We start from the raw sequence: 26259 nt of genomic DNA on the forward strand, positions 1-26259 counted from the left end.
CCCCCCCCCCGCTGCTACCCGCTTTGTTTGTTTGATTTATTCAGACCTCTCTCACTTTCTCTCCCTTTCCCGCCCTCTCCTCCCGTCTGCATGTTTATGTTTATGCAGACCCATCTCCCTCTCTTTTTTCCCTCTCTCTCTCTCACCGTTTCTCCCCCCCCCCCCCTCTTTTTTTTCTTTCTATCTCTCTCTCCCTCACTCTGTACCCGTGTGTCCAGCTTTTGTTACCGGCCTCGTTTCCATAACAACTGCGACCTTTCAGTCACTGCCTAACCGTTTTTAATCAGAAGTAGGGAAAGAAAGAGATGTGATGACAGAGAGAGAGAAGGAGAGAGAGAGAGGGGGAGGGAAACAGGGAGGGGGAGGTGACTCAGGTGATGCTTTGGATGGTTTAAAAAAAAAAAACGATCCCCGAAAAGAGATAAGAAGAGAGAGCAACAGAATAAAGCGAGGAGAGGAAAGTGGCCCTGCAGGTCTCACAGGGACACATTCCCTGCAACAGGTAACGAAGCACTACTCAAGGTCAAGCCTCCACTTCAGTGTTTTCCTGGAAACAGGAGGTTTCTGTGTAGATCAGTAGTTTTACTGAAAGGTCGTGATCAACAGGGTATTTCTCTTGCACTGATTCAAAATCCATTTACTCTCAAAACTTAAAATATGCAGTAGAATGCTGTTTACCTTCATGTCGCAGTCCAAGGGCGTTACTCACCGGTTACAATTCAATAGTAGAATGAAATAGCACTCAGCGGAGTGCACACCTCTGCCAAGGCCCATCAGTCCCCTCATGAAACCACATTCAAATTCACCAGATCCACATTTTTATTTGGATCTGCACCAAATTGCAACGACATAAACATCAGTCCCCTAAAAATGTGACATCTTGCAGTATTAGAGGAATTGAAAAATGCTCATGCTCGACTCCTCCACAACATTTCATTGAACCTGTTATGTCGTTTTTGAGCAATCATGCTAACAATCAAACATTAGGAAGGTAAACATACCTATTTAATCATTTTTTCACTCATTTAACCAAACGTCTAACACGTATACGACCTGTTTTAGATCTATATATAACTTAAAAAACGTATTTATTAACAGGAGTAGACCTATTGTAGAATCAGATTAGACAGTGATTTGTTACTTTAATTATCAATGTTACTACCATATAACTTACTCCCATTATCATTGTCATTATTTCCCTTAGACAAAGTTTACAGTTTATCGTTATGTTCACATATAATATATATATATATATTATACTTAATATTCTGTTGTGTAAATATTTTGTTATCTATTGTATACTGTCATCTTTTCTTTGGGATTAATAAAGTCCATTTTACCTATTTTTGTTTAAAATAAATGCAACAAAAACGTGTGAGGATACTGTAACTGTCTGTATTTTGTCTGTGCTGTTTCTCACAGTAAATTCCTGTGGTGAGATAAACCTGTTAATGAATGACCACCTCCCTCTCTATGGCGATTGTGGAGTGACAGACCCTGCTGGACCTTGAGCAGTGGCCCTGGACAGCAGGGCCGGATCCCGGGGCAGGGGGGGCACTGGCCCCGGCTGAAATCTGATTGCCCTTGAGCTGCCGCTGTCCTGTCAGTATAGGCACCTATCCCTTACTAACGGTGCTAACATTAAATATAACAATGTGTTAAAACAATTTGTATGAATTTTGAAGTACACAATTTACCATTTTTACAGTATATTCAATAATGTATGGCTTTGAACCCAAGCTATAGAGCTAACAGTAAACAAGGAATGACTTAAACGTGCGTCTCTCTGAATCAGGACTTGGACATGGAAGTTGAACATATAACAGGCCCCTCTGCACCTGTCCATGCACCGACCACAATGAGACTGTCTGGTCTACCTATTGCGTCACCAGCTTGTCCCTCTGTTACAGCCTGTCACCTAGCAACAAAGCTATAATCCAAACTCTTCTTCGGTTGATAAAAAATGTTGAAAAGATGTTTTTTACCATGTGTACCGTTAGCTGTTCGGTTGTGTACTTACATTTAAAAGTCGATTCTCCTGCCGTGGTTGCCCCACTTTTTGCCACCGTTACCTCTTTGAACAACCGTCCATTACTGAAGTGCAATGAATCATAGGATATGTTGGGAGGAGCCGCTGAGACATCAATCAATCAAATTTGTATTCATATAACCCATATTCACATATATCACAATTTAACAAGGTGCGACATCCTCCATCCTTAACCCTCAACAAGAGGAAAGAAAAACTTCCACAAAAAACTTTTAACAATGGAAAAAACGTAGAAACCTCAGAGACAGCCATGAGGGATCCTTCTAGGGACGGACAGAAGTGCAACATGATGCCGTGTGTAGCGGAACACATCAGCAAAATAACATTGATCGATTTGAAGAAACAGTTTGTAACGTAATGGAACAGTGTGTCTATGTTTAAAGGATTAAATGATATATATTATAAATTAACTGAGGAGTCTTGTGGCCCCTGATGTAGGAAAGAAAATCTGCATCTGGACAGTAATGACAGGTGATGTTGTTCCGGGTTATTTATCTACTGTAAATATCTGTCTCTACGTGTGGGAGTGTGTGTGGTGGGCGAGCAGCGGCCATCTGTAACAAACTGTTGCTGTCATGAATTATCTAAAAGAGTTCATTTGAAATCTGTTCGAATGACTTCAGTGTGTGTGTGTGTGTGTGTGTGTGTGTGTGTGTGTGTGTGTGTGTGTTTCATGCCAGCATGGGAGGGACCGGACCGTCAAGTGGACACAGCTCTCGCGCTCGCCCGCCCACCGCGCGCCACCCCACTCCACACCGGCGGCAGCAGCGGCGCGTGAGGATGAACACGGGATTTGTTGCGGGAGCAGAACAACCCGCACAGTGACACAACTAGTGAAGAAGAGGAGGTGCGTGAAGGTAAAGAAGAAGAGGGTGCGGGGGGGCACATATTTTGAGAGAGTTGCGGAACAAAGAAGAAATAAAAGAGAAAAGAGAGAGCGAGCGAGGGAGGGAGAGAGAGAGAGAGAGGGGCTGGTTCCGCTCTGCCCTCACTGAGCTCCGAGGCCCGGCCGGTGTCCAGCTGAAGTGACCGAGGCAGAGCTCTCAGAGAGCGGCCGCTGGAAGTGGACGGCTCCCGGGGTGAGTGGACGCCGCTGGAGCTCCTGTCTGCGCCTCACAGTGAGTTCTGTTTATTCTTGTAAAGTAGCTTCATTCGTGACAGCATCCGCGTGTGTGTCCGTGTCCGTGTGTCCGTGTGTGTGTGTGCGTGTTTGTTGCTCTGCGACATTAGTCCACCGCTGCCAATTAGTCACAGGACGCCAGACGGGCGCGCGCACACGCACTCGCACACAAAGTGACAGCTCGTGCGTGAGGGCAGCCACAGTGTATTCCTCTCGCGTGGCAGAGCCGGCAGATGCTGCCACGCGCATTCTTCAAACATTTTATTATTTATTCATTCGTTTATTTATTTATTCATACAGATGAATAGATAGATAGATGGTAGATACTTAGATCCTTTAATATCAAAAATCCATAACAAAATATAAGTTATAGAAAACTAGACAGATACATAGATAGAGAGATAGATAGATGGATTAAAAGAAAGAAAGAACAATATTACCTAATCAATATAGAAATAGTGAAACACAATAAAGACAGTAATCCTCCTATAAATAACTGTAGCTAAATATCAATTATATATATAAATTGACTGATTGATGGATAAATTGATTGATTCAACAATATAGCCTAATCAATATCAAAATTATCGATATAACTGAGTGACCCTTTATACATCCAGACAGAATATTGAATATTTTAGACAGACACACAGTCTACTTCCATCATGATTTGTGTGTGTATTTACATGTCAATACGTTGATATAGTGTAATACATATAATACAGGAATAAAAGTATGCAAATGGACAACAGGCCCAAAATATTTTAGATTAGAGATGTAAACTGTTAGCCTCCGATTCCCCCCCCGCTGGCTCATGTCTTAGTCACATGTTCCGTCAACACATAAACCCAGATTAGAATTTGAAAAAAAGAATTTACTGACACACATTATTTAATACCAGCAACTTGTATGTGTTTAATTCAGCGCTCGTCCCCCTGTCCTCTCCGTCCCCCAGTGACAGCTCCACAGCCGCCCAAGTGCACCAGCCTTAAATCATAATCTAGCGGTTAACAGCTTTCGTTTTTGGTTGCTGGTTGTGTGTTTGTATTTGGTGCAGCTTTCCACTGGCTTTGAAAAGCTAATCTGTCCCTGATATAAGCGCATTGGCCGGCTCACCATCTGGGCTGTATTATAGTGGAGAAGAGAGGGCATTTGAATAATTGATATTTAGCTATTTATAGGAGGATTATTCTCTTCATGTTGCATCAGGGGACCTGTGCACTGGTATCAATCCATCTATCCATCTATCCATCTATCCATCTATCCATATATGCATCTATCCATCTATCCATCTACCCATCTATCATCTATCCATCTATCCATTTATCCATCTATCTACCAATCTTTCCATCTCATCTATCCGTCTATCCGTCTATCTATCTATCTATCTATCTATCTATCTATCTATCTATCTATCTATCTGTCTATCTATCTATCTATCTATCTATCTATCTATCTATCTATCTATCTATCTATCTGTCTGTCTATCTTTATATCTATCTATCTATCTATCTAACTTATAATAAACAATTGCTTTCAATGTAAATCAAGTGTATTTGTGTGTGTGTGTGTGTGTGTGTGTGTGTGTGTGTGTGTTTGTGTGTGTGTGTGTGTGTGCCCGCGTGTTCACATTTGCCGTATTGTCGCCCGCTGACTGCACCTCTCTCAGTCTGTCCTCACATCTGCCCATTTTCATCATCCATCCATCCGTCCCTCTCTCTGTTGTTGGATGAGTGGTAGTGTATCCATCTGAAGTGGATTAGGGGTGTTATCAAAGCTAAGTAGGACTACTGTTAACACACACACACACACACACACACACACACACACACTCACACACCCACGCATACACACCCACACACACACACACACACACACACACACACACACCGACACACACACACACACACCGACACACACACACACACAGGGTCGCAAACATACATGCCGCTCGCTCACTCCATTTCTCTCCCCAAGGACCATTGACCATTGTTAGCCCTCCCTCAAGCCTCTTTCGCTTTTGTGCAAATGTGTGTGTGTGTGTGTGTGTGTGTGTGTGTGTGTGTTTGATGGTAAATACTCTGATCAAACAGTGCTTAACAAGCTGCCTGAACTGATAACAGAGGGAGGAGAGGAAGAGAGGATGAGAGAGGGATAGAGAGGAAGGAAAGGGGGGAAAGGGGCGTCCAGAGGGAAAGAAGGTTACGTACTGAAAAAAGAAAAGGGAATGGGGGATGTGTGTGTGTTTGAGCTTGGTTAAAGTACAAGCTTTTCCAGGTATTGTAGGGAAACCATGCAGAATCATACACTAAAGTATCCAATAACACAACAGCTGTTACCCCACCCTTAATGTTCAGTGATTGGTGCTCTCTCTTTATTATACTCAGTGCCAGAATCCACATCCACACATGTTTATTATTGTGTAGTAAACTAAGAGCTTTGATGTGAATCTATTAGTCCTTTTAATTCTATGTATTTTTGGGACGATGGCGCTTTCTTAAACACCAAATCATTGAGAGAAACAGGAAAGACAGCGTGAAGAGACAAGGCTGATATGTGACAAAGATCATGAGCCAGATGTTAACCTACTGCACCACCAGCTCATAGCCTGGTCCCCGGTCTGCTGACCTGCACTCACACCCTCCCTGTGTCCCTGTCCTTCCATCGGGTTTGGATCGGAGCTGCAGCTCTCCATTCCTTCCCATGACAAGTCTGAAGGCCAGAGAGGAGACGACCATCCCTCTGGTCCTTGTCTTAACTTAATCTTACTCGTCTACACTCTCAATGTGTGTGCTTGTGTATTTTTCAGCTCTACGCACGGAAGCTGCAGCTCATTCTCTAGTGGTTGTGTCCTTCGATAGAGCCGTGACCCATTTCGCCGTCCAGGTAAGCAGAGGACATTACCCGGACATATGACACACGTGGTTTAGGTGTCACAAATGCCATACAGAGACTCTAGATGAAATTATGTATATTTCACTATGCTGAAAATGTCTGTCAGTAGAGCGTTTACCTCCAAGGCCCAATAGTCCCTTCAATTCAATCGAGCTGCACCAAATCACACACCTAGATATCAGTCCCCTAAAAAAAAAGAAGATAATTTTGGGTAAAATCAAACAAACGGACAGGAGTGAAAACATCACCTCCTCGACAAAGTTAGAAATCAAAAGCAGCAGTTTCCCGTTTTGCTGGATTACCCACAGAATTCTGTGTTAAAACCTTTGATGAGGAAAGTTTCTTTTGTACAGAATGATTCCAAAGTAAACTGTTCACATTGAAGTCTCTCCAAGATCTAGACTGACAGGGACAGGGCCGCTCTATCCGGTGAGCTGGCGGGCCCCACATATAGGGAGGCTTGAATCCTCCTGCATGCTTGTCCAGTACCCCCCCCCCCCCCCTTCTCTCTCCCCGTCTCAGGGCAAAAATCGTGTGTACCACAAAGACACTGCCAAATAAAACCAAAACTATCTGCATGACCATAGAGTATACCTATTATTTGTAATTTTGCTGAACTTGCCACTGAAGTGTATTGAACAGAGTTGTGCCGGTGAAATTGTTGCAGGTAATCGGTTGCAAAACACTTCAGCAACAACAGTCATGATCGTCTCTCTCTCTCTCTCTCTCTCTCTCTCTCTCTCTCTCTCTCTCTCTCTCTCTCTCTCTCTCTCTCTCTCTCTCAGCGATGGATTCACCCACAGATCTTTTCGGCGACTCCGCTTCCCAGATTCACGCATTCGCTCCCACTCTCAGCTCCACGGACCTCCCCGGAGTCCATCCCCAGCCCAGTGCAGGTCGCCCTCCTCCTGCCTTCAGACCGCCCGGCTTCCCCATCATCCACCACCACCATCAGCCAGGGGGAGCCTCCAGGAGGAGTGGAGCACAGCTCAACACAAGACACCCTGAGGGCAGAGATTTGGAGGAAGGTGGAGGAGACAGGAACGCACAGGTGGAGCAGGGGTGTGAAGGAGGAGAGGAAGGGGTCCTGGAGGGAGAGGAGAGCTTGTTGGAGGTGAAGAAGAGGCACAGTGATGCCGTTCTGGCAGCAGAGTGGAGCCAAGACGTCTTGAAAGTGAAGAGGATGAAACTGGAGAGTCGTCAGAGGGATGGAGAGGCTGACGGAGAGGCCGACGAGGGAGGCAGGAGACGCGTGGGAGGCAGGGAGGGGAGGAAACGGGAGAGGGAAGAGCTGAAAGAACAGCTGGATGAGGCGAGAGAGAGACTTCAGCTCCTGCAGGAGAAAGTATGGAGGGCTTTTGGGGAAAAGCACATGGTAGATGAGGAGACGAAAAGAGGGCGCATGAATGGAAACAAAGGAGCAGCTGATGGAGAGGTGGGGATGACGGAGGAAGAGGACATCACAGAAGGCATGTATGATGAAGAGGACATTGACGATGGAGAGACGGAAAAGGAGTCTTTCTCGCTTCTGTCCGTTTCCCCTTTTGAAAACGTCCACACCCAGAAGCGGAGAGATGAGAGGCCGAAGGAGAGAGAAAGGAGGATGGAGAGAGGTAGAGGAGGACTGCACCTGGAGGGCCTGATGGAGGGCGCAGGGTTGTGGTTGGACTGCGGAGGACTGGTGAGAGGAGACTGGGATGGAGGGATGGAGGATGAGGGTGAGGAGGGCGGGCAGAAGTTCGCTCAGGCACTGAAGCTGGAGCTCGGCAGCGCTGTGGCCCGAGTCATCGACCGAGTTCTCAGCCTCTACACCGAAACCACAGATTTCCCTCCTTCCTCTCCGCCCGCCGCCATCTCCTTCCTCCCATCTGATCCAGGCAATGACGGAGGGAGGGAGAGGGGACTGTGGATGGGACTGCTAACGAGAGGAGGAGGGGAGGAGAAGACAAGGGGTAAGGAGGAGAAGATGGGAGGGCAGGACGGAGAAAGAGAGAAGCAGCTCCAAAAGTTGAGGAACGGGGGGGGCATCGGGGCTCAGGGGCAGATGCACCGCGCCGAGCCGTCGGATCTGACGATGCCATTGGCTGTCCAACGTACACCCGACATGCGGAAGTCTCACCCGCTCCTTGGCCCACCCCTCTCCTCCCACCTGAATCCCTCTCACCCCAACCTCTCCCACCATCACCCGTCAGTACCTCGCCCTCCTCCTCTCTCTCACCCTACCCTCTTACCTCCAACTTCGCAGCCCAAGGACCCCTCCTCACATCCGTCCTCATCCTCCTCCTCTTCCTCCTCCTCATCCTTTCCCACGCCTCACCCTCCTCCTCCTCCTCCTCCTCCCCCTCCACCTCCCCCTCTCCCTCTCCCGCTGCTGCACTACTCCATGCAGCAGCTCTTCTCCCGGGCGCTCCACCACACGCAGCTCCCCCACATGCCGCCGCCCCGGAAGGACTACCTGAGCGCCGACCCCTTCCTGGAGTTCTCTTCCCACCCGGCGTCCCACCCCTCCTTCCCGCCGCTCTCCTTGCTCGGCCACCTGGATCCCGCCCTCGCCCGGCACGCCCACGGAGGCAGGGAGAGGGAGAGGGGGATGAGAGGGGACGGGGGGATGAGAGGAGGCGGAGGGATGGACGGAGGGGAACTTTACCTGAGCGCTGGGGGAATATCCTTTTTTGTGTGCGTTTGTGTCTAAGTATATGTGTGTGTGTGTGTGTGTGTGTGTGTGTGTGTGTGTGTGTGTGTGTGATGCGTGTATCTCCTTGACTGGCCTCATGTATACACCCAGGAGGGCTTGTCTCCCTGTCATCTGAAGAAAGCCAAGCTCATGTTCTTCTACGCGCGTTATCCCAGCTCCAACACCCTGAAGACCTACTTCCCTGATGTCAAGGTGTGTGTGATGGAGCCACAGTTCATTCAAAACCAGATTTGACTCTTTACTACAGAAATAAAAAAAAAATCTTGGCTCACCATGACACGGTTAAATTGAGTCTATGGCTCGGACACTTTTAGTTTGTCTGACTTTTGTCAATATTCATGCTTGTACATAAATTTAATAACATTATTTAATGACACACTATTTATAAGATATCATGTTTAACAGGTTACTTTCACTTTGTAAATTTCACTATGTAACTTTCAATTTGTTAATTTACTTTTACTTCACTTATTACTTATTTACTTTTACTTAAGGTCATAAGTTTAATGACCTTTAACCAAAGCAAAAGATATAATGAGATAAATAAAAAATATATATATATTAGTATCCACAACCAATGCATTAAGTGACATTTTGCTGATAATACTGTGCATTTCCACATTTCATGCATTTAATAAAATAAATTATAAGAGTAAGAAAATTATTATAAATAATAGTAAGTAATATATCAAATTTATCAAACTTTACTTCGAGAAAATGATCAAAAAAACTAACATTTTGGTCTTTAAAACATTTGTTAGCTGCACTATTACTAAAGCATATGATGATAGCATTATATTTCCTTATAATATTTTATATATAACGCTGAATGTCACAGGTTGGAAATGTAACTTTTTGAATTCAAACTGATGAGTCACTGTTGACGCTACTAACGAGCAGTTAGTCTGTTGCTGTGCTGTGCCGCTCACTTCTCCCCCTGCTGTTCCCCTGTTCGCTGTCTAGTTTAACCGCTGCGTGACCTCCCAGATGATTAAATGGTTCAGTAACTTCAGGGAGTTCTTCTACATCCAGATGGAGCGCTTCGCACGACAGGCTGTCCGCGACGCTCTCACCCGGTGAGTTCAGCCTGGCACCGGTTCATTTAAACTCATCTGCCGCCAAAACAGTCCACTGCTCACACGCTGGTACTGACTCGGTTTCAGTTATGCATCTGATGCCGTGCATATGTCGCCCTGCATATTCGGTCATTTGTAGAAATAAAGAATTACAAATTGCTAAATCATTACGATACACTGTTATTTCATTCTCTTGTCTTTCCGGTTTTATGCAAGAGTGAAGCATCCTGGTTTATTCACTTTTTTTTCATTTTATCTCATAGTGTTCATTGTTAGGCTAGTGTTAGTTGTGACACATTTATTAAAGATAATTTAAATTGAATTTTCAAAGGTTTAATTTACGGAATACATATATTTTCTTTGTAATTATTAGACCAATTCAATTTTAGCCCTACTGCTTCTGATACTGGATCAGTTTTAAAACTTAATAAATGTGAATGTAATGACCGTCATTATCTCAGACCAAGAGGTAAAAAAACTCCTCAGTGAATAATGCCTCATACATTAGTGTTAATTATAAGTAATAGTAATTAACACTACTAACATTATGCCTTTTTGTAATAGCTGAATTAAAATTCATTTGCTGTCCGTGTCTCCCAGGGATGGAGCACCTCGCCTGAGCAGAGAGACTCAGATGCGAGTGGGCCGTGACACGGAGCTGTACCGCATCCTCAACATGCACTACAACAAAAGTAACATCTACCAGGTATGCTGCGAGTACCGTGCTTTTCTTTAATGGAGTGGGGACCTTGGTTTTTCTTGAATAGGGTCAGAGCATTTCGTTTGTGAGCACAGGATCAACCCCAAGGTTCCATGTGTGTTATGTCATCAATGCTTTATAATGTATGTTATAATATATCAATAGGATGTACAAGCTCTAACTGCTGTTTTGAATGGCATGACCTTCTCGTGCAAGGTAACATGAATGAAAATCAGTGGTGGGGAAAATAAATTAAAAAAATATATATATATATATATATATATAGCAAATAGACAAAAATGCACTCAATTAAAAATGAATACACCACATTCCCCTTTCTACTTGGGTAAAACGTACTTGATCATCTACTTAAAAGTATTTAAAGTAAAAGGACCTGCTGAGAGTAGTCTAGTCCCAGTACTGGGGTTAGGGTCCATCATTAACGGTGCCTGCTGTATGGATTACTTTACTGTATTATATATATATTATATTAAAATATGAAGAACATGTATCACAGTGCAGGAATGTAGTGCTGTAGAAAGTACAGATTTTTGCTATCATTTTTACTGGAGAAAAACTACCTGTAAATAAATCTACTGAAGTAAAAGTACAGATATGTGAAGAAGTACAGTAACTAAGTAAATGTACTTTATTACTGGTGACAATGAAGCTCTTGTTTAAAAACACTTCAGACTGAATGAAGGAAACAGTTCAGATAGAAGCTCACCACAGTATTTATTTATTATGTATAGTACATGTAAATGATCAAAGTTGTGTGTTATGTGTTCGTTCCCATTTTGCATATGAAGTTTGCTGTGTTGCATAGCATTGGTGATATGTTAAGCAACGACACCTCTTCAAAAACAAAGTGGCCAGTACGGGGATCGAACCCGCGACCTTGGCGTTATTAGCACCACGCTCTAACCAACTGAGCTAACCGGCCATATTAACTATTTCAATTAGTTGTATTATTACCTATGTATATTATATATATATATATATATATATATAAACGTTTTTTTTTTTGATTGGGTTCATTTCACGTACATTTTTAAGTCAATGATGTTTGAATTTTCATATTTAATTTACAGACGCACAAAAGAGCATTGGGTTATTAATCGTATAATTATTTCCATTCTGACGTTTAATGAAACTCTCTATGGTACGGAGTGGTAGAAGTGTGCAGGCTTTATTTTGCACCTTGTGATGTGCGTATAGTTTTTTCTTTTCTCTCTCTCTCTCTCTATAAATATATATATATATATATATTTTATCTACATGTATAAGCACGTAGCTACAGTTTCCACTACCTGGTTGGATGGTGCTTGTTAGATACAGACACGTTGTGTATAGCAGCAGACTGAATGAAACCTATAAGACCATTACGATAAAAAACATGTTGCTTTTATATAACGACATCGTTTTGGTATAACAAGTAAAGATCACAGTTGACAGGAGACACATTTTCCAAAATAAAACTCTAACTCCAAAGTGTGTCCATACGTTTCCGGCCCTAATGTGTAGACGCACAGACGCACAGAAGCACGTGTACGTTGCCCTTTGACATTCAGCCTCCTCTCCGCAGGTCCCTGAGAGGTTCATCGAAGTGGCGGATGTGGCTCTGAGGGAGTTCTACTCAGCCATTTGGACTGGCAGGGACAGCGACCCCTGCTGGAAGAAAGGGATTTATAAAATCATCTGTAAACTCGACAGTCCCGTGCCGGACGCCTTCAGACTGCCCGGCTGTCCTGTCGGCTGACCAGGGAACCGCAGTGATCTGGTACAAATGCACAACTTCATAGACAATCACGACCACACAAAGAGAAGGGATCAACACACCATCATCCTCAAACTGTACAATTCCAGCCTGTGAGAAAAACCTTCGGCTCCACAGTTTGGTTCCTCATTATTCATCCCTGTAGAAAATGAAAGCTCATTTATGTTTATAAGATGTTTTTTGCGTGACAGTGTACAGGGAGCGGCACACGTGGACTGAAGCAGACCCACACACTCGCAGCCCTGTGCTGTGGATGAGAGTCTTGTGACTGCACTTATCAAAGAATGTGACCATACCGTTGAACTGGGAGGAATGGGCCGAGCAGGAATTCTCCTCTCTCCCCAACCTTCTCCAGCTGCCAGTGGGATTGTGAAATCACAGAGCTGCGACTCAGGTTTGATTACACGGACGAACAGGTTTTCATTACACTATCATTAAAAACACACATGTATATATAGTCACAATAAAAGGGTGTGTGTCACCACGAGATGGCAGGTGTGTCCAAATCAGTGAGCATCACATCCAGGAGCATTTCAAGGAACAAGCTGACGCCCCCCACCCCCCACCCCCAAGAGACATGTGACACCAAAACACATCATTCCAATCTTCAACTTCATTTATTTTATTTCCACAATTATTAACTAAGTGCACATCATTAATAGTAAAAGAAGTATTGTTTAAGTGCAAACTCATGTTATCGAAAAACTTACCAAGCTTTTGGCAGAAAGCTAGTGGGGCCTCATTAGGGGGTTTCTGACCATGGTGCCCTTGCAGTCGCCTGTACATAATCCATCATAGAATCTAAGGGGCTGTGGACTAATGTATTCACAGAGGCCCCAGGCATTTGGCCTCTTTCCCCTGTGCAGGTCGTTAAATACATTCCCCGCCAATGTATTGTAAATTACTACAGTTCATGAAAGACATGAGGTAAGATTTTTATGCATCCGTTCACTCATCAAACTGAGTCCACAACCCTAAGTACCTAACAAGTTTAGTGTGGGGCTTAATCACCAACAAACCATATAATCACACAGATTTAAGTTGGACCCTCCCTTAGGAGCGTTCATGGTTTTACACTACATTGATAAAACAACGGGATGATTTGCCAAACAATTTTTTAAACCCTAAAGCTACAGGTCAGTGGGTTCCATCAGTGGATTTGTTTTGCTCGTGTATCGGTCTCAGTTTAATATTACATTATTATTATGCAGCTTGGTCAAGCTTTTGTACAATGTAATCTAACTGTAATAAAAATTCTGTTCAGAGAGGGACAATATATTGAACTCAAAATGGTTAAGGTGAATGTTTTGTTGTTTCCTTGATGTACTCTCACAGTTGAAATACTTTTGTATAACTTGAATGTGAAGCTAAACGTGTTAGGCCAGTTGCACATTTAGGGTATATCAATATTTGTTTCCAGAAGTTTATGGAGAACTCTTTCAGTCTATTTACAGTTGGTGGACTTCTCCATGGTAAAAGACCATATGTAAACTCTTTGTGATGTGTTTTCAGATGCATGTTTCCTATATTTCACTTTTGTATTGTAACCCTGTACGTTTCTTTCATTGCAGTTATTGCTCTCTCTCTCTTTTATATTGTACATACACACTGTATTCTCTAACGTATATATCTGTGCCTCAATCCAGCTGTGGTGAATTTTGATGTTAAAACTTAACAGTGAATTAAAGTGATAGCAGGCTCGTGTTGGTGTGATGTCGCACACACTTACACACACAGACACACACACACACATGCACTATCTCCTGGTAGCCAACACTAATGCCATCATACATTAATCCCTTAATCTAACACAACCATAGCAACGCACACATTCACATACACATTGATGCTAATTCATGGATGATGGCTTTGGAAGAGGATCAGCACAGGACAAAGTCCAGCCACCTGAGACAGCACACACACACAGACACACACACCCACAGACAACATACAAACTCACAAACACACACAGACAACACACAGTTTCTCTGATATAAATGCATCTAGAAGTGTCTTATCACCGGACCTGGTGGTATTTTAGTATTTTTCTTGGAATGAAGTGGTTCCACATAAGAACAGCAGAATCATAAATCATAAATATAAATGCAAATCTTCCTTGTCTCACTTATTCTTTGTCCGTCTTTGTCCACATCTGAAAATCATCCAGGGTCCGATTTTAGCCAATTCAATATCAGGCCATTTTTACCTGCGGAACTAGTTGGTATTTATTAATAAAATACTTTAATGTCAAGACTGAGTGACCAATTCATTTGTACAGCTGTTACACCCCCCCCCCCCCCCCGAGAAAAATCAATCACAGCGGGGAAATGCACCACATCATTGATTTTCGTACTTTTACAAAAGCTAAATTAGCTACAGCTCTACATGTTCCTATTTACTTTGCCCTATACCTTTATTCTTGCTCCTCTACTCTGAATACTCCTACTTTCCAGGGTTTATTCTCATGACTTGTATTTACCTGAGATTTTAACAAACAAGTGTGTGTCCTTGCAGCTGTCTGTGAAATGTAATTCATTTGAGGGGTTTCCTGCACAATACAACTTATACAGTGATCCACAGCAGCCTGACACACACACTTTAACCTTGTTTCTTACCATAGACTGGACACCATCAGATTCTCTAGAAGGTAATACGAGAACTGACGAGCTCTGAGGAGAAACTGCAGTAATGCAACAGCTCCTGTATAAATGCAGAAACGTGTCAAACTGAAATTATTTCCCCCCCGCTCTGTGGATTTGGTATTTCCGCAGCAGAAGTGAATGGAATAGTCTGGAAGCGGCGACGGGGGCCACACAGAAAGTGGCACGGTCGTATGACAAATGTCACAAGGTCTGATTAAGCTCTCTGGGAATGGAGGAGCTACCCGTCCTAGCCAACACACACACACACACACACACACACACACACACACACACACACACACACACACACACACACACACACACACACACACACACACACACACACACACACACACACACACACAAACGCACAGTAGCTCTAAATCCTCTAGTAGCTCAACCTTTGACTAAGTCTAGCCACATGATAGTCCACTGCATATTATTACTGCATATTGTTTTATATTATACTATATTTAATAATCTTCTATCAACAGCTGGTGCCACATGAGGACAATGTGTCAACATAGGCCTTCATGTTAAGTGTGCATGTTTGTATGGGCCTGTTTAAAGGGGATCAGGGGATCCATCATCGCTTACATCCAACCGTCCATCCACCCAACCACACATCCCTTCACCCATTCACTCCATCATCCATCCATCCATCCATCCATCCATCCATCCATCCTCTCTTCTCACTGCTTCCCACAGCTTCAACTTGATCTGTATGGGTGATGGGATGAAACCAGCTCCTGCCCCGAAGAGAATCGTCTTGTATGACACCCAGTGTCCCCGGTTATCAACCCTGTCAGTGACAAAACCGACCAATTTTACGCATTTCTGGACGATTTGTATGCACGTCTGGCAGAGCCGAGGAGATGGCAGTTCCTCTTCTGGAAGATAAACAACCGGAGCTGTAGGAAACTACCAAACTTAGACACGAGAGCGAAGCTGGAGGCAGGTCGACCGTGGAGCGAGAGGAGCCCAGAGAGAGAGAGAGAAAGACCACAAGTCTATCACCGGAAATCAAGTGTATTTACCTTCAAACTTAAAGCGTGGCACCAGAGGAGGACGAGGCAGGTAAGTTGATTATTAGATCACAACTGAAACATCTGGATTTGATTCTGGCAACACACAAGAATGTGTGAGGGAGATTTTACTTCGACGATAATTCCAGGAAATCGAATCGGACTTTATTAATCCGGGAGGAAATACATGCTACGGGTTAACACAACACATAATCGAGAACAGAGAATAAAGTAATTCATATCAATATGAAGAATAAAGCATAATAAGTGAAAATAAAAAGTATAACGTGGGAAAAGTAAGTGTATGAGGAGTAAATGCAGAAGTAGCCCCTGATAGAAATCTTCACAAGACTATTCAATGAAACGATGGAGGGTTAAATGATTGATGGAGGCTTTAGAAGTATAATCTTATGTCTCATTACGCATTTGTTGTATTAGTGCGTCACATGTGTTTGTATTTTGAAGGCCAGCAGCGGAAGCCGGTGGTGTGCTAGCGGCGGGTTTGACTCCGGAGTCCCACTGCACACTGACGCCGGGCGGGCGCACGGGACGCAGCGGGATGATGTCGCTGACCTGGCTGCTGCTGCTGGAGCTCGCGCTCTACGCCAGCTCCTTCGTGTGCGGGATCGTGGCCGCCGCCTCCACCACCATCGTCCAGGTGACTCCAGGAATTAGCCCGGTCCATTTGTCCCGTCCCCTGGCCTCTCTTCCGGGTGGACTCGCCCGCTGGCGTGTTTGTTTTTTTGGGTGTTTGCGCGTGAGTCAAGTGAAACAAAAAGTTGGCGACAGAGACCAAATAACGTCACAGTTTGTTTTTGACACTTTTTAAAAACACTTTACTCCGTTTTATTGATTCGTTTTCACGGTGATTCAGATATTACGGTAACAGGAGCCCAACTCTGTCTTCTAACTTGTATTTTACGCTCTTTACTTTCTACTTGGCACATATTGCCAGTAACCGAGCGCGTGGACTCGCGACAAACAGGCACGCGCTTTCACTCTCTGCCCAGGAGTGTCATCTCCATCATCTTCCTCATCTCCATCATCTTCCTCATCTCGTTAGTTGCGCTCATCCTACGCTATTTGCGCACTGGAGGAAAAACAACCCTCCTCAACCTAATCAGGAAACGCGCGAGCACGTGAACAAAGCACACGAGCGTAAATGCTGGATATGCGCGCGCGCGTTAACAACAGTCATGTGCCCAGATTCTAGCTACTTGTGTGTGTGTGTGTGTGTGTGTGTGTGTGTGTGTGTGTGTGTGTGTGTGTGTGTGTGTGTGTGTGTGTGTGTGTGTGTGTGTGTGTGTGTGTGTGTGTGTGTGTGTGTGTGTGTGTGTGTGTGTGTGTGTGTGTGCGTTCTTTACCTCCTTAATTCCCTTTCCTGGATAAACACTGATCAGTCGTTATCATGGGGACCAAAGAAGAAGAATCATGTACTTTGGAGGTTTTTCTATGATAGAATCTCTCTCTCTCTCTCTCTCTCTCTCTCTCTCTCTCTCAAATGTCAAAAACAAAATCAAATCTCACACACGTCTGCCTTGTCTTGTCTTCCAGGGTAATTTCGGAGGCCTGTGCATGCTGTACGGACTCGTCGACTACAATGCCACGGCCGGCCTCGTGGGGATCCAGTCGTCCAGCGCCCCGTCCCTGTGTTACTTTGTGTCGGCCATCTCGGTGATGGTGGCAGTGGTGTGCTTCTCCCTGTCTCTGTACTGGGTGTACACCCTCTGCATCGACGGGAATTTCAGCAGGTGATTATTTTCTCATCATCTCACATTATAAGCCCCCACAGGCGTCTTTTTAGATTTCATTAGTTTTAACTGTCACAGAAAACCTACTGTAGTGGTTTTATAGGTTGGAGAACAAAAATACAGCTGTTTTACTGCAATTTACACAATCCTAGAAAAGACAATGGACACGTGAACATAAACAACAATATTCTGATAGTAACCTGGTTAAAACAACAACATGTCAAACAGGAATATGATATCTCCATTTACACGGACAGCAATAATTTGCCAGTAGCACAATCAGACAAAACATGTGATGGTTTTGATTTCTTTTTAAACCCGATATGAACGGATTGTCGTACGTCTTAATTTAATCGTGCTACAGCATCAAACCCAGACTAATAAACTTCATCAAGGCAGCTTAGTTTGAGGGTTTCATACAGTTTAGCTGCTGCTTACCCAGACTGAATCTCTGAAGCTGCAGAATTGATGAAGAGGTAACAAAACATGGAATGAAAAACACGACAATCAAAGCAGAGTGTAGTGTAGGTCAATGTCATGGAGACGTAGTCATTTGACATCATTTCCTCATTTGGTCAGAAGAGGAATCCACCTTTTTAATTCCTGTGTTTTTCTTTCCCCTCACATGAAAACGCTCTCACGCTCCTGTTCCTCCTCCTCTCCACAGGGAGCGCATGTGGATGAACATGGTTGTTGTTGTGTGCGGCATTTTCCTCTTCTTCCTGCTCATCACGGGCTGCATTCTGAAGATGGGGCGGGACTCGCTCTGCAACTCGGTGCTACAAGTCGTTCCCAACATTACCAGGTGGAACGAACACACACACACACACACACACACACACACACACACTATAACGACTAAAAGCACATGCATGCAGAAACATGTCCACACAACCAAAACGCCTCACAAACAAATCCCAAATGAAACAGACATTTGAAACCCACAGAGTTTTACTTCCTGATTGGCTGGACTCTCTGTCACTGACCGACCTGCCTGCCTTTTGGAGGCCGATACAAATGCACATCTTCTCTGCATTGTCTAGTCTTTGAAATATGTTTTCATGCAAACTTACCTACTGATATGTCTGTGAAAGCCTAATATCAGACACGATCCATCCACTTTCTAACACGCCATCTGTTTCTGTCTCAAGTTGTGAGCAGGCCCAGACTAGACCCTGGGCGACTCCTCTGAGAGCAGGAAAGTTCTACGACAGTCTGTACAAAGCTGAGGTCAGTATTCCTTTTCTTTATCCTGATGGCTAGTCCTCATAAACCTCTGCACTTTAACTCAAAGCCAGGACAATAAGGAATTTCATGTGTTTCCCTAACAGACCGCGGTGTGGGTCAACTTCTTCTTCTGGCTCATCATCGGGATCCTGGTCTTCATTCAGCGGCGCCACGGCCCCGGGGCGAAGGTGATCGTGGGGGGGTTCGGCGGGCCGTCCGGTGGGCTCTTTGGTGACCCGGGGGTGACTGCTGCGGAGACAGAGCCGTTTTTCAACCGACCCCCGCAGACACAGTGAGGACGTGAGTCCCAGAGGTTAAACAAACACACAGCAGCAACATATGGAAATAGGGTTAATACACTCAGTGTTCTAGTGAATGCCAACAAAGTTATTATTAAGATGCTTGTGATAAATTGTGAGTAAATGTGGCCGATCGAGGCACTGTCAACAACAATATAAACATTGTTCACCGACGAGGATGGGATTCGAACCCACGCGTGCAGAGCACAATGGATTAGCAGTCCATCGCCTTAACCACTCGGCCACCTCGTCCTGTTCAGCAGCATTATATGAAGCCAAGTGGTGTGCAGAGCCGTTTGTGTGTTTGCCTCAGGGTGTGTGTGTGAAGCAGACTTCCAAAGATTGAACTGCTGATAAGTGCATTTACCTGTTTCCCACATTTAGCTCGAAGCCATTTTCAACGTCTGAGACCTGGATCACACAGAAATGTGGAGTCCTGCCTTTGTTTTTTTTTACATGACTTAGAAACAGGATGTGTTCATCACAGGCATTTGGTTATATTTCACCAGTGGACTCAGATTTTGTACTTAGGTGTGATTTGCAGATTTTGTTTCCTACTTCAAACATTTTCTCATTTTTTACATCCGGTCCCTCCCAGTTTTAATAATGTTTGTTCTCTTTTTCTTTCTTTATGACAAATAATTGAATTCGGCACTCTCCTTTCTTTTTAATTTGCCACTGCTGATGTGTCCGACCCCTCACTTCTTTTTCTAACTTGTACTTTATGTTCACTCAGTGTTACTTCTATGGGATACTGTGTGTGATCATGTGCTGTAGAGTGAATGCACTTCAGGGCTGTTTAGTCCAGAAATCCAACAGTTGGCTGTTTGTGCTGATGCTACTTGACACATGTGCCAGAATAAACCAAAGAGTTTAAACACAATGACCTAAAGTTCTTTTCTTTTTTGCTGCTGTAGCATTTGTCAAGTTTTCTTTAACTCAGCTTAGTCACGGTCTAAGAAAGAATGGAGGCATGGGAATTCATATGTGGAGCTGTGTCGCCCTCTAGTGGGGGATAATGAGTAAAGACTTGGAGTTCGACCAGAGTCACTCTTTCATTTTCGCTTGTTCAAAGTTTTTTAACTGAGGGCGACAGAGAGAACAAATTCTGCAAAAGCTGTTTCCTGCTCGGCAATCGTATTATTGTAGCGAGGAAATGATGCAATGACTGTCACCAATACAGACCTGAGATCTGTGGAAACTCAACCCGGCCACTTTGTTCACAAAACAAGTCTCCTAAGTCATTATAATGAGAATCCTCAAATATATAAAAATAACAACATAGTATTTCCCCAAAAATGACTTAGTATCTCAAAATTATGACTCATATTATGATTTCAATTTTTTTAGTTTGATGCCATTTATCTTCCTGTGAATTAAGATGTTTAGTTTGACTCAAGGATGAACCTGATTTGATTCTTGGGGGTCAACGGTTAAGGTCACATGTTTAAGGTGTAGTTTTAGTTTTTCCAAATTGCCCAAATCCTTACACTCTTTACTTTGCATTTTATGAACTGAGTGCCAAGTGGACACAATTGACATATCTTTCTTTTCCATCCACAACTCCGTGTTTTAAACCGAGCACCTTCTCTGACTCGTGCGATCGGTGCGTCTAAATGCCTCTGCATTAATTCACAGCAGTTGCCAGACAGACAAGAATAGACAGGATGAGCTTACTCCTGCTATTCCAGCAGGACCCCTTCTGTCTTTCACCTTACCTGCGTAATCTCTGTGGATTACCTGATGTCCCTGAGGTGGAAGATAACGTTCACTGAGGAGAGAAAGAAAGGAGACACACGCCAGGAGACGAACACAGAGAAGTCTTCACCGGTCTGTGCAGAAAGAAGAGTTCATATAAAGTAGAAAGACTATCGAGGACGACCAACAGGAGAGAGAGAGCACTCTGGAGGACGCTGAGGACTCTTTGAATCTCGAGTGGGAGAAGGGATCCCCCTCAAGGCTCGTGATAAATCTGACTCTGGAGTCTATGGTGAGACACTTCCATCTCTCTTATTATTAAGATGTGTGGCTGTAAGAACGCATGAATGAGAGAGGGAATAGGAGGAGGAGTGCATCAGAGATTGAGTGCTGGTGGGAGAGGAGTGAAAGAGAACGAGTGAGAAGAGCAGTGGACAGTGGAGACCGAGCTAAGCTGTGATAAGCCTCTTTGAGCTACTTCACTCTCCACACATCAAATGTTCTGTTGTGAACCTGTTGATCTGAGCCGGGCCTCGTCACTGTGACATATTGATTCTCTTGATCTGCTTTTTTGGCAGGAGACCTCGGCCTTACTGCCAAATCAGACAAAACCTGTGGAGAACAGAGTCGAGTCCTTAAATCTCCTTAATCACAGACCGGCCTTCAACTTGACAATTACACTTTGCGTCTCTGTTTTTTTAAGCCTCTGTCCTCATCCTGTCCATGTCCTAAGCTGACCTCTGTCCGTCCCCCCTCCAGAACATGTCTCGCGATCAGTGTGAGTCTGTGGCCGTGAGCGTGGAGTCCCTCCTCAACGACGCCAAGAGGATGCAGCTGCAGTGCCGGGAGCGCAGCGAGCAGCTCTCCATGGCCGCCACGCAGCTCAGGGTGGAGTCGGCGTCCCTGAGGGAGCAGTGCGAGGCCACGCAGCTCGACATGGCGTTCATCCGCCGGCAGCTGGACGAGCTGCTGGACACCAAGGCCGCCTTCGAGGCCAGGGAGAGGCAGGCGCGCAAGCTCAGCAAGCAGCTGTGAGGAGAGGAGGAGGAGGAGGAGGAGGAGGAGATGGGGGTGTGAGAGAGGGGAGCAGCGTTCTACGTGTCATGAACTTCAGGCTCCCCCACTGAAACCCTTTGTTTGGCAGCCAGGAAATAGAAGGGATGTGGGTGAGGGGTTAAAGAAGAGAAGGAATAGGTGAGGGAGGAAGAGGAGGAAGAGGTTAGGGAGGAAGGGGACTGCAGACAGATTTAGAAGAAACAGTAGATTGCACAGCTTCAAAAAGGATCAGTAGTCCCCTTATGAAATCACATTTCAATTCACTAGATTTTTATTTACTCCAAAATGTACACACTGAAAATATTCAATATTTAATTCAAGTATTTAAAAAATGTCCTGTATCACAATGTTAAAGAAAGTTTAAATAAAATCCTGAATTTAACGGATTCTCTCTCATTGGGTTATTTCACAATCCTACACAAACTATTATGGAAAACAACTGAGTAGTTTTTGTGTAATCGTGTTGACTATAGCAACCGATGCAGTTGAAAACATAATAAAGTCAAAAGACAGCAAAATAATAAAAAATGTTTTACACCCAGCACCAATGGGCCCTTGAAGATTTGCTGTCATTATGAACAGATCCTAAAAATATATTTAGCAAAAACACAAATCATAACTGAAAATAAAGCAGCATGTGTGGTTTGTCAGGTTGTTGAAAGAAGGAGAGAAAAAGCACTTTATTGACTTGCACAACTATTTTCCATTCCTCTTGATTTATGCTGCTACGTTGCACATGCACACGAATTTCACGTCTCCTCTTTTTTGTGTCAAATAAACAATTTTCTTTCCTTCCGTCTCATTCTCTCTCTCTTTCTTACCGATATAACGTGTGGGAAAAGTATAAGTATCAGTCTTAAATCCTCAAAGTGTGACCAACCCCTAGTTTTAAAATGACTTCAATGGATAACACACAAATTAATTAAGTTTGTTGTGTTTTTGAAGTGGGCAACACATTTGAAATTAACCCTTAGATGCACGAGTGACTGGACCCTACACTCTTCCATAAGTGGGTCAAAAATGACCCATATTCGAATCAATGGGTTTTTATGCCAATTTCGTCATTTTGGTTAAGAATAATCACTTGTATAATATTTAGTATTATATTTAGGACCACACAAGAATGATTTCAAGTTTGAAATATCTTTATTTTTCACTTTCTAGCATTTTTGAAAAAGAAAATTAGCCAAAACAGCAATAGAAAAATGTGAACATCCATTGTCACAGACTGATACATCCCAGTTCTTCTCACTTCCTGCAAGCAGGGTCAATCCAATGAAGGCCATGAATTTATCTTTGGTTACATTTTTCCATTCTTTTCCTCAACCTGTTGCTACTCCCCGTCCTTCCAAGTTTGTGCTCTTCATCACCTCTTGTATTATATCATCAGTGATAAAGAGCTCCCATGCTAAGTGGTGCTAAGCCCTTGTGCAGGCCAGGCCCCTTGTGCAGGCCCTGACCGACTTCTGAGGATATTGTGGGAGGATACCCTGACCGACTTCTGGGTGGAAGTTACCTCCAACCCTGGGTGGGAGGTAACTCGCTCCAGTAAGAGCCCGTCCGACTCATTCTGTTGGACACAGAAGAGGAATCTTCTGAGTCAGATTGATCCTGTTCAGTTGGATTTCCAGGTGGACAACTGCCACTGCCACCTGGACAATAGTCTGGGTCCTCATCATCAGAAATGTCAGACTCGGAGTTCAACCCCATAACTGCCTCTCCATCATCCAGCATCTGTAGGACCATTTCAGCTGTGTATCTAGCAGCCATGACACCTTGGATGAAGAAACATAAGAGTAATGTTATAGATCAATATGTAGCTATATAAATAAATACACTCAAACACACTATATATAGTAATGTTAGCTAACTTAGTTAGCTAGCTAGTGTTAGCTAGTTATAAGGTAGGCTAATTTGTTGATAAATAAAAATAAAATACTCTTTCACACAACAATCATGAATGACACGCACACATACGCACACACACAATACATATAGTAATATTAGCTATCTTAGTTAGCTAGCTAGTGTTAGCTAGTCATAAAGTAGGCTAATTTGTTGATAAATAATAATAACAACAGTCATGAAAGACAGACACACAATATTATATGAAGATAATACTTACACGTAGCAGCTCTTGCTGTGTAAAATAATCTTCTTGAGGGGTGAAACTTCTGATATAGTCTGTGTGGTCCACAGTTATTTTATTCCTGACAGCCACAGTTGATAAAAACCAAAGGTTCCCATTGGATTCCATAGAAAATGCATGCGGGTCATTTTTGACCCACTTATGGAAGCTTGGGGTAGTAATACAAAAACTACAATTTCTTAAAAGGTATAAAACTTAAGTTAAAAATGTAAATGGCATTATATCAAAAACATGTTTTTTGAGGAATACCTGGAATATGAAATTATAAACAAATTTCATTACGAAGATATTTCAAGAAAACTACCTCACTGGGTCATTTTTGACCCACTTATGCATCTAAGGGTTAAAATTAAATGCTGATTGAAATGTGCTTTATTTATTTTCAGTTTATGCATTAATCTGACTCCTTTTGAATTATTAACAGTTTTTAGATTTTAGGTTCATCTGTGTGAATCTTTTTATTGGTGGATCAGGTTTTTGTATTTTATTTGCATTTGTTGGTTCCTTTTTCCTCGTGCTTTTACTTTACTTCCTGTCTGTATCCTGCTTCCTGCTCCTGTGATTGTCTGCACCTGCCGCAGTCTGTGACCCACCTGTCTGTTGTGTGTCTGTGCTGCTCACTCTCAGTCAACAGCCCTGGATTTACATCGTGCTGCAGTTTTGCAGGTTTGTTCCCTTATGTCCACTTTTAGTTTTGCCAGTTTACCTGCTTCTTATCCCCCCACACACACACACCTGCCTTTGGAGTCTGTTTGGAGTGAGAACTGCTGATGTTTTCACTAGTGTGTAATCACCTACATTGTATGAATTGTTGTTTTCTTTAACCCTAGAATGGGCCCTTTATGTTTGAATACTTTATATTTACATCGGGAGCAGGTCCTCTCTACAGAGGCCGCCATGTTTCTTTTACAGTAGCCCGGACTGGACAAACTAAACAGCTTTTGAGTTTTTATGACAACTGAAGGCTTCCACAGGTTCTCTGTCATGTCTACATATACACTATTTATAGGCCTAGTTGTCCTTTCAGTTTGACAATAATAAAAATATTCTACACATTCTATCATCGTGTTTTCTCACATTCATTTTAAAGCATCGATTGGAGCTAATAGAGCTAATGTGTGCAAGTGGGAAGCAGCCATGTTTTTAGGACTCTGTGCTTTAACCCAAGGTGTGAATTCAGTCTACATGGCTTCTTTGGGTCTTATTTCTAGACCTGTTCTGTGCTTTCAGTGTGGGTCGGCTGTTTTTTCCATTGCCTCTTTGTGCGTTGCGATTTTTGTGTGTTAATAAATCCCATTGTTCTTGTTGTTTCCAAGGTTTCCTGCAGTCGATCTGTGTCAGTGGTGGAGTGATGTTCGTCCTCACAGAACCCCCCCCATCGTGGGAAGTCACAATTTGGGGACTCATCCGTGATTTAACATCCACAAGGTGAAGTAAGTGTAATTATATATATGTCTATAACGACCTTTGATTTAAGATAGTGGTCCTCTCTTTATTTGTGTGTGTCTCTTGTGGTTGTTGGTGGTTGTTGTGTTTGTGCGTTCGGATGGGTGTTGGGTTCATTCTGATTCTAATCATGTAGTTATCCAGCGCCATGTTATTGCCTTATTCATTTCATACGAGTGTGGGTCCGAGTGTGGCAGTAGGGATGACTTAACATTGTGTGTAGTGCATGTGTGTGTGAGCTTTATGCTATGGGTATTGCTTTTGCTGTGTCACTTGTTGGTTGCTGCATTTTGTGTTGTGGTTGTTGCTGTTCAATTTAGTCGCAGCTACAGGTTTAGTTGCCTTTTGTTAGATTTAGTGTATTTAAGGAAGTTGTAAGTATTCAAGTATGAGTACAGATATAAAAAAGAAGCATACATCCAGAACTCGGCATTAAATAAATGAGTACATATTCAAAACATTGTGTTTAATCTAACTAATTTCATTATAACTTTATTCTTAAAATATTTAGATGTTCCTATTTTCCTCCAGTGACCATAATACTCTATAATAAGTAAAATTACATCAAAGAGAATATTTTTAAATGTTAAAGTTACTTAACAGCAGTAATTATATATAAACACACACCACAAAGAGATGCAGAGTCAAGACAG

General features: G+C 43.3%; 2 protein-coding genes and 2 non-coding genes across 4 annotated transcripts; 2 read left to right on the forward strand and 2 right to left on the reverse strand.

The window, feature by feature from the left end:
* Window positions 1-2799: 2799 nt before the first annotated feature.
* On the forward strand, window positions 2800-14013 carry prox3 (prospero homeobox 3). The gene is made up of 7 exons (XM_053416592.1): window positions 2800-3168; window positions 5980-6056; window positions 6851-8726; window positions 8838-8952; window positions 9724-9836; window positions 10437-10542; window positions 12122-14013. Exons 3-7 carry the CDS (start codon window positions 6853-6855, stop codon window positions 12293-12295), a joined length of 2382 nt encoding a protein of 793 aa, XP_053272567.1. The 5' UTR covers window positions 2800-3168; window positions 5980-6056; window positions 6851-6852; the 3' UTR covers window positions 12296-14013.
* On the reverse strand, window positions 11406-11479 carry trnai-aau (transfer RNA isoleucine (anticodon AAU)). Its single transcript has one exon. It is a non-coding gene; the product is annotated as a tRNA-Ile (tRNA).
* A 1869-nt stretch (window positions 14014-15882) lies between the features above and the next one.
* tmem179ba (transmembrane protein 179Ba) lies at window positions 15883-20140 on the forward strand. The gene is made up of 6 exons (XM_053416493.1): window positions 15883-16032; window positions 16446-16638; window positions 17535-17731; window positions 18399-18536; window positions 18883-18961; window positions 19063-20140. Exons 2-6 carry the CDS (start codon window positions 16540-16542, stop codon window positions 19252-19254), a joined length of 705 nt encoding a protein of 234 aa, XP_053272468.1. The 5' UTR covers window positions 15883-16032; window positions 16446-16539; the 3' UTR covers window positions 19255-20140.
* trnas-gcu (transfer RNA serine (anticodon GCU)) lies at window positions 19428-19509 on the reverse strand. The gene has a single exon. It is a non-coding gene; the product is annotated as a tRNA-Ser (tRNA).
* Window positions 20141-26259: the final 6119 nt, after the last annotated feature.

Source organism: Pleuronectes platessa, chromosome 23, assembly GCF_947347685.1.
Source record: "Pleuronectes platessa chromosome 23, fPlePla1.1, whole genome shotgun sequence".
Taxonomy (NCBI): domain Eukaryota; kingdom Metazoa; phylum Chordata; class Actinopteri; order Pleuronectiformes; family Pleuronectidae; genus Pleuronectes; species Pleuronectes platessa.

Coding starts and splice junctions, on each gene's coding strand:
- prox3 (XM_053416592.1), top strand. CDS start 6,853: ATGGATTCACCCACAGATCTTTTCGGCGACTCCGCTTCCCAGATTCAC. Junction 8,727..8,837: donor CTTTACCTGAGCGCTGGGGG/AATATCCTTTTT, acceptor TGACTGGCCTCA/TGTATACACCCAGGAGGGCT. Junction 10,543..12,121: donor ACAAAAGTAACATCTACCAG/GTATGCTGCGAG, acceptor TCCTCTCCGCAG/GTCCCTGAGAGGTTCATCGA.
- tmem179ba (XM_053416493.1), top strand. CDS start 16,540: ATGATGTCGCTGACCTGGCTGCTGCTGCTGGAGCTCGCGCTCTACGCC. Junction 16,639..17,534: donor CCTCCACCACCATCGTCCAG/GTGACTCCAGGA, acceptor CTTGTCTTCCAG/GGTAATTTCGGAGGCCTGTG. Junction 18,962..19,062: donor ACAGTCTGTACAAAGCTGAG/GTCAGTATTCCT, acceptor TTTCCCTAACAG/ACCGCGGTGTGGGTCAACTT.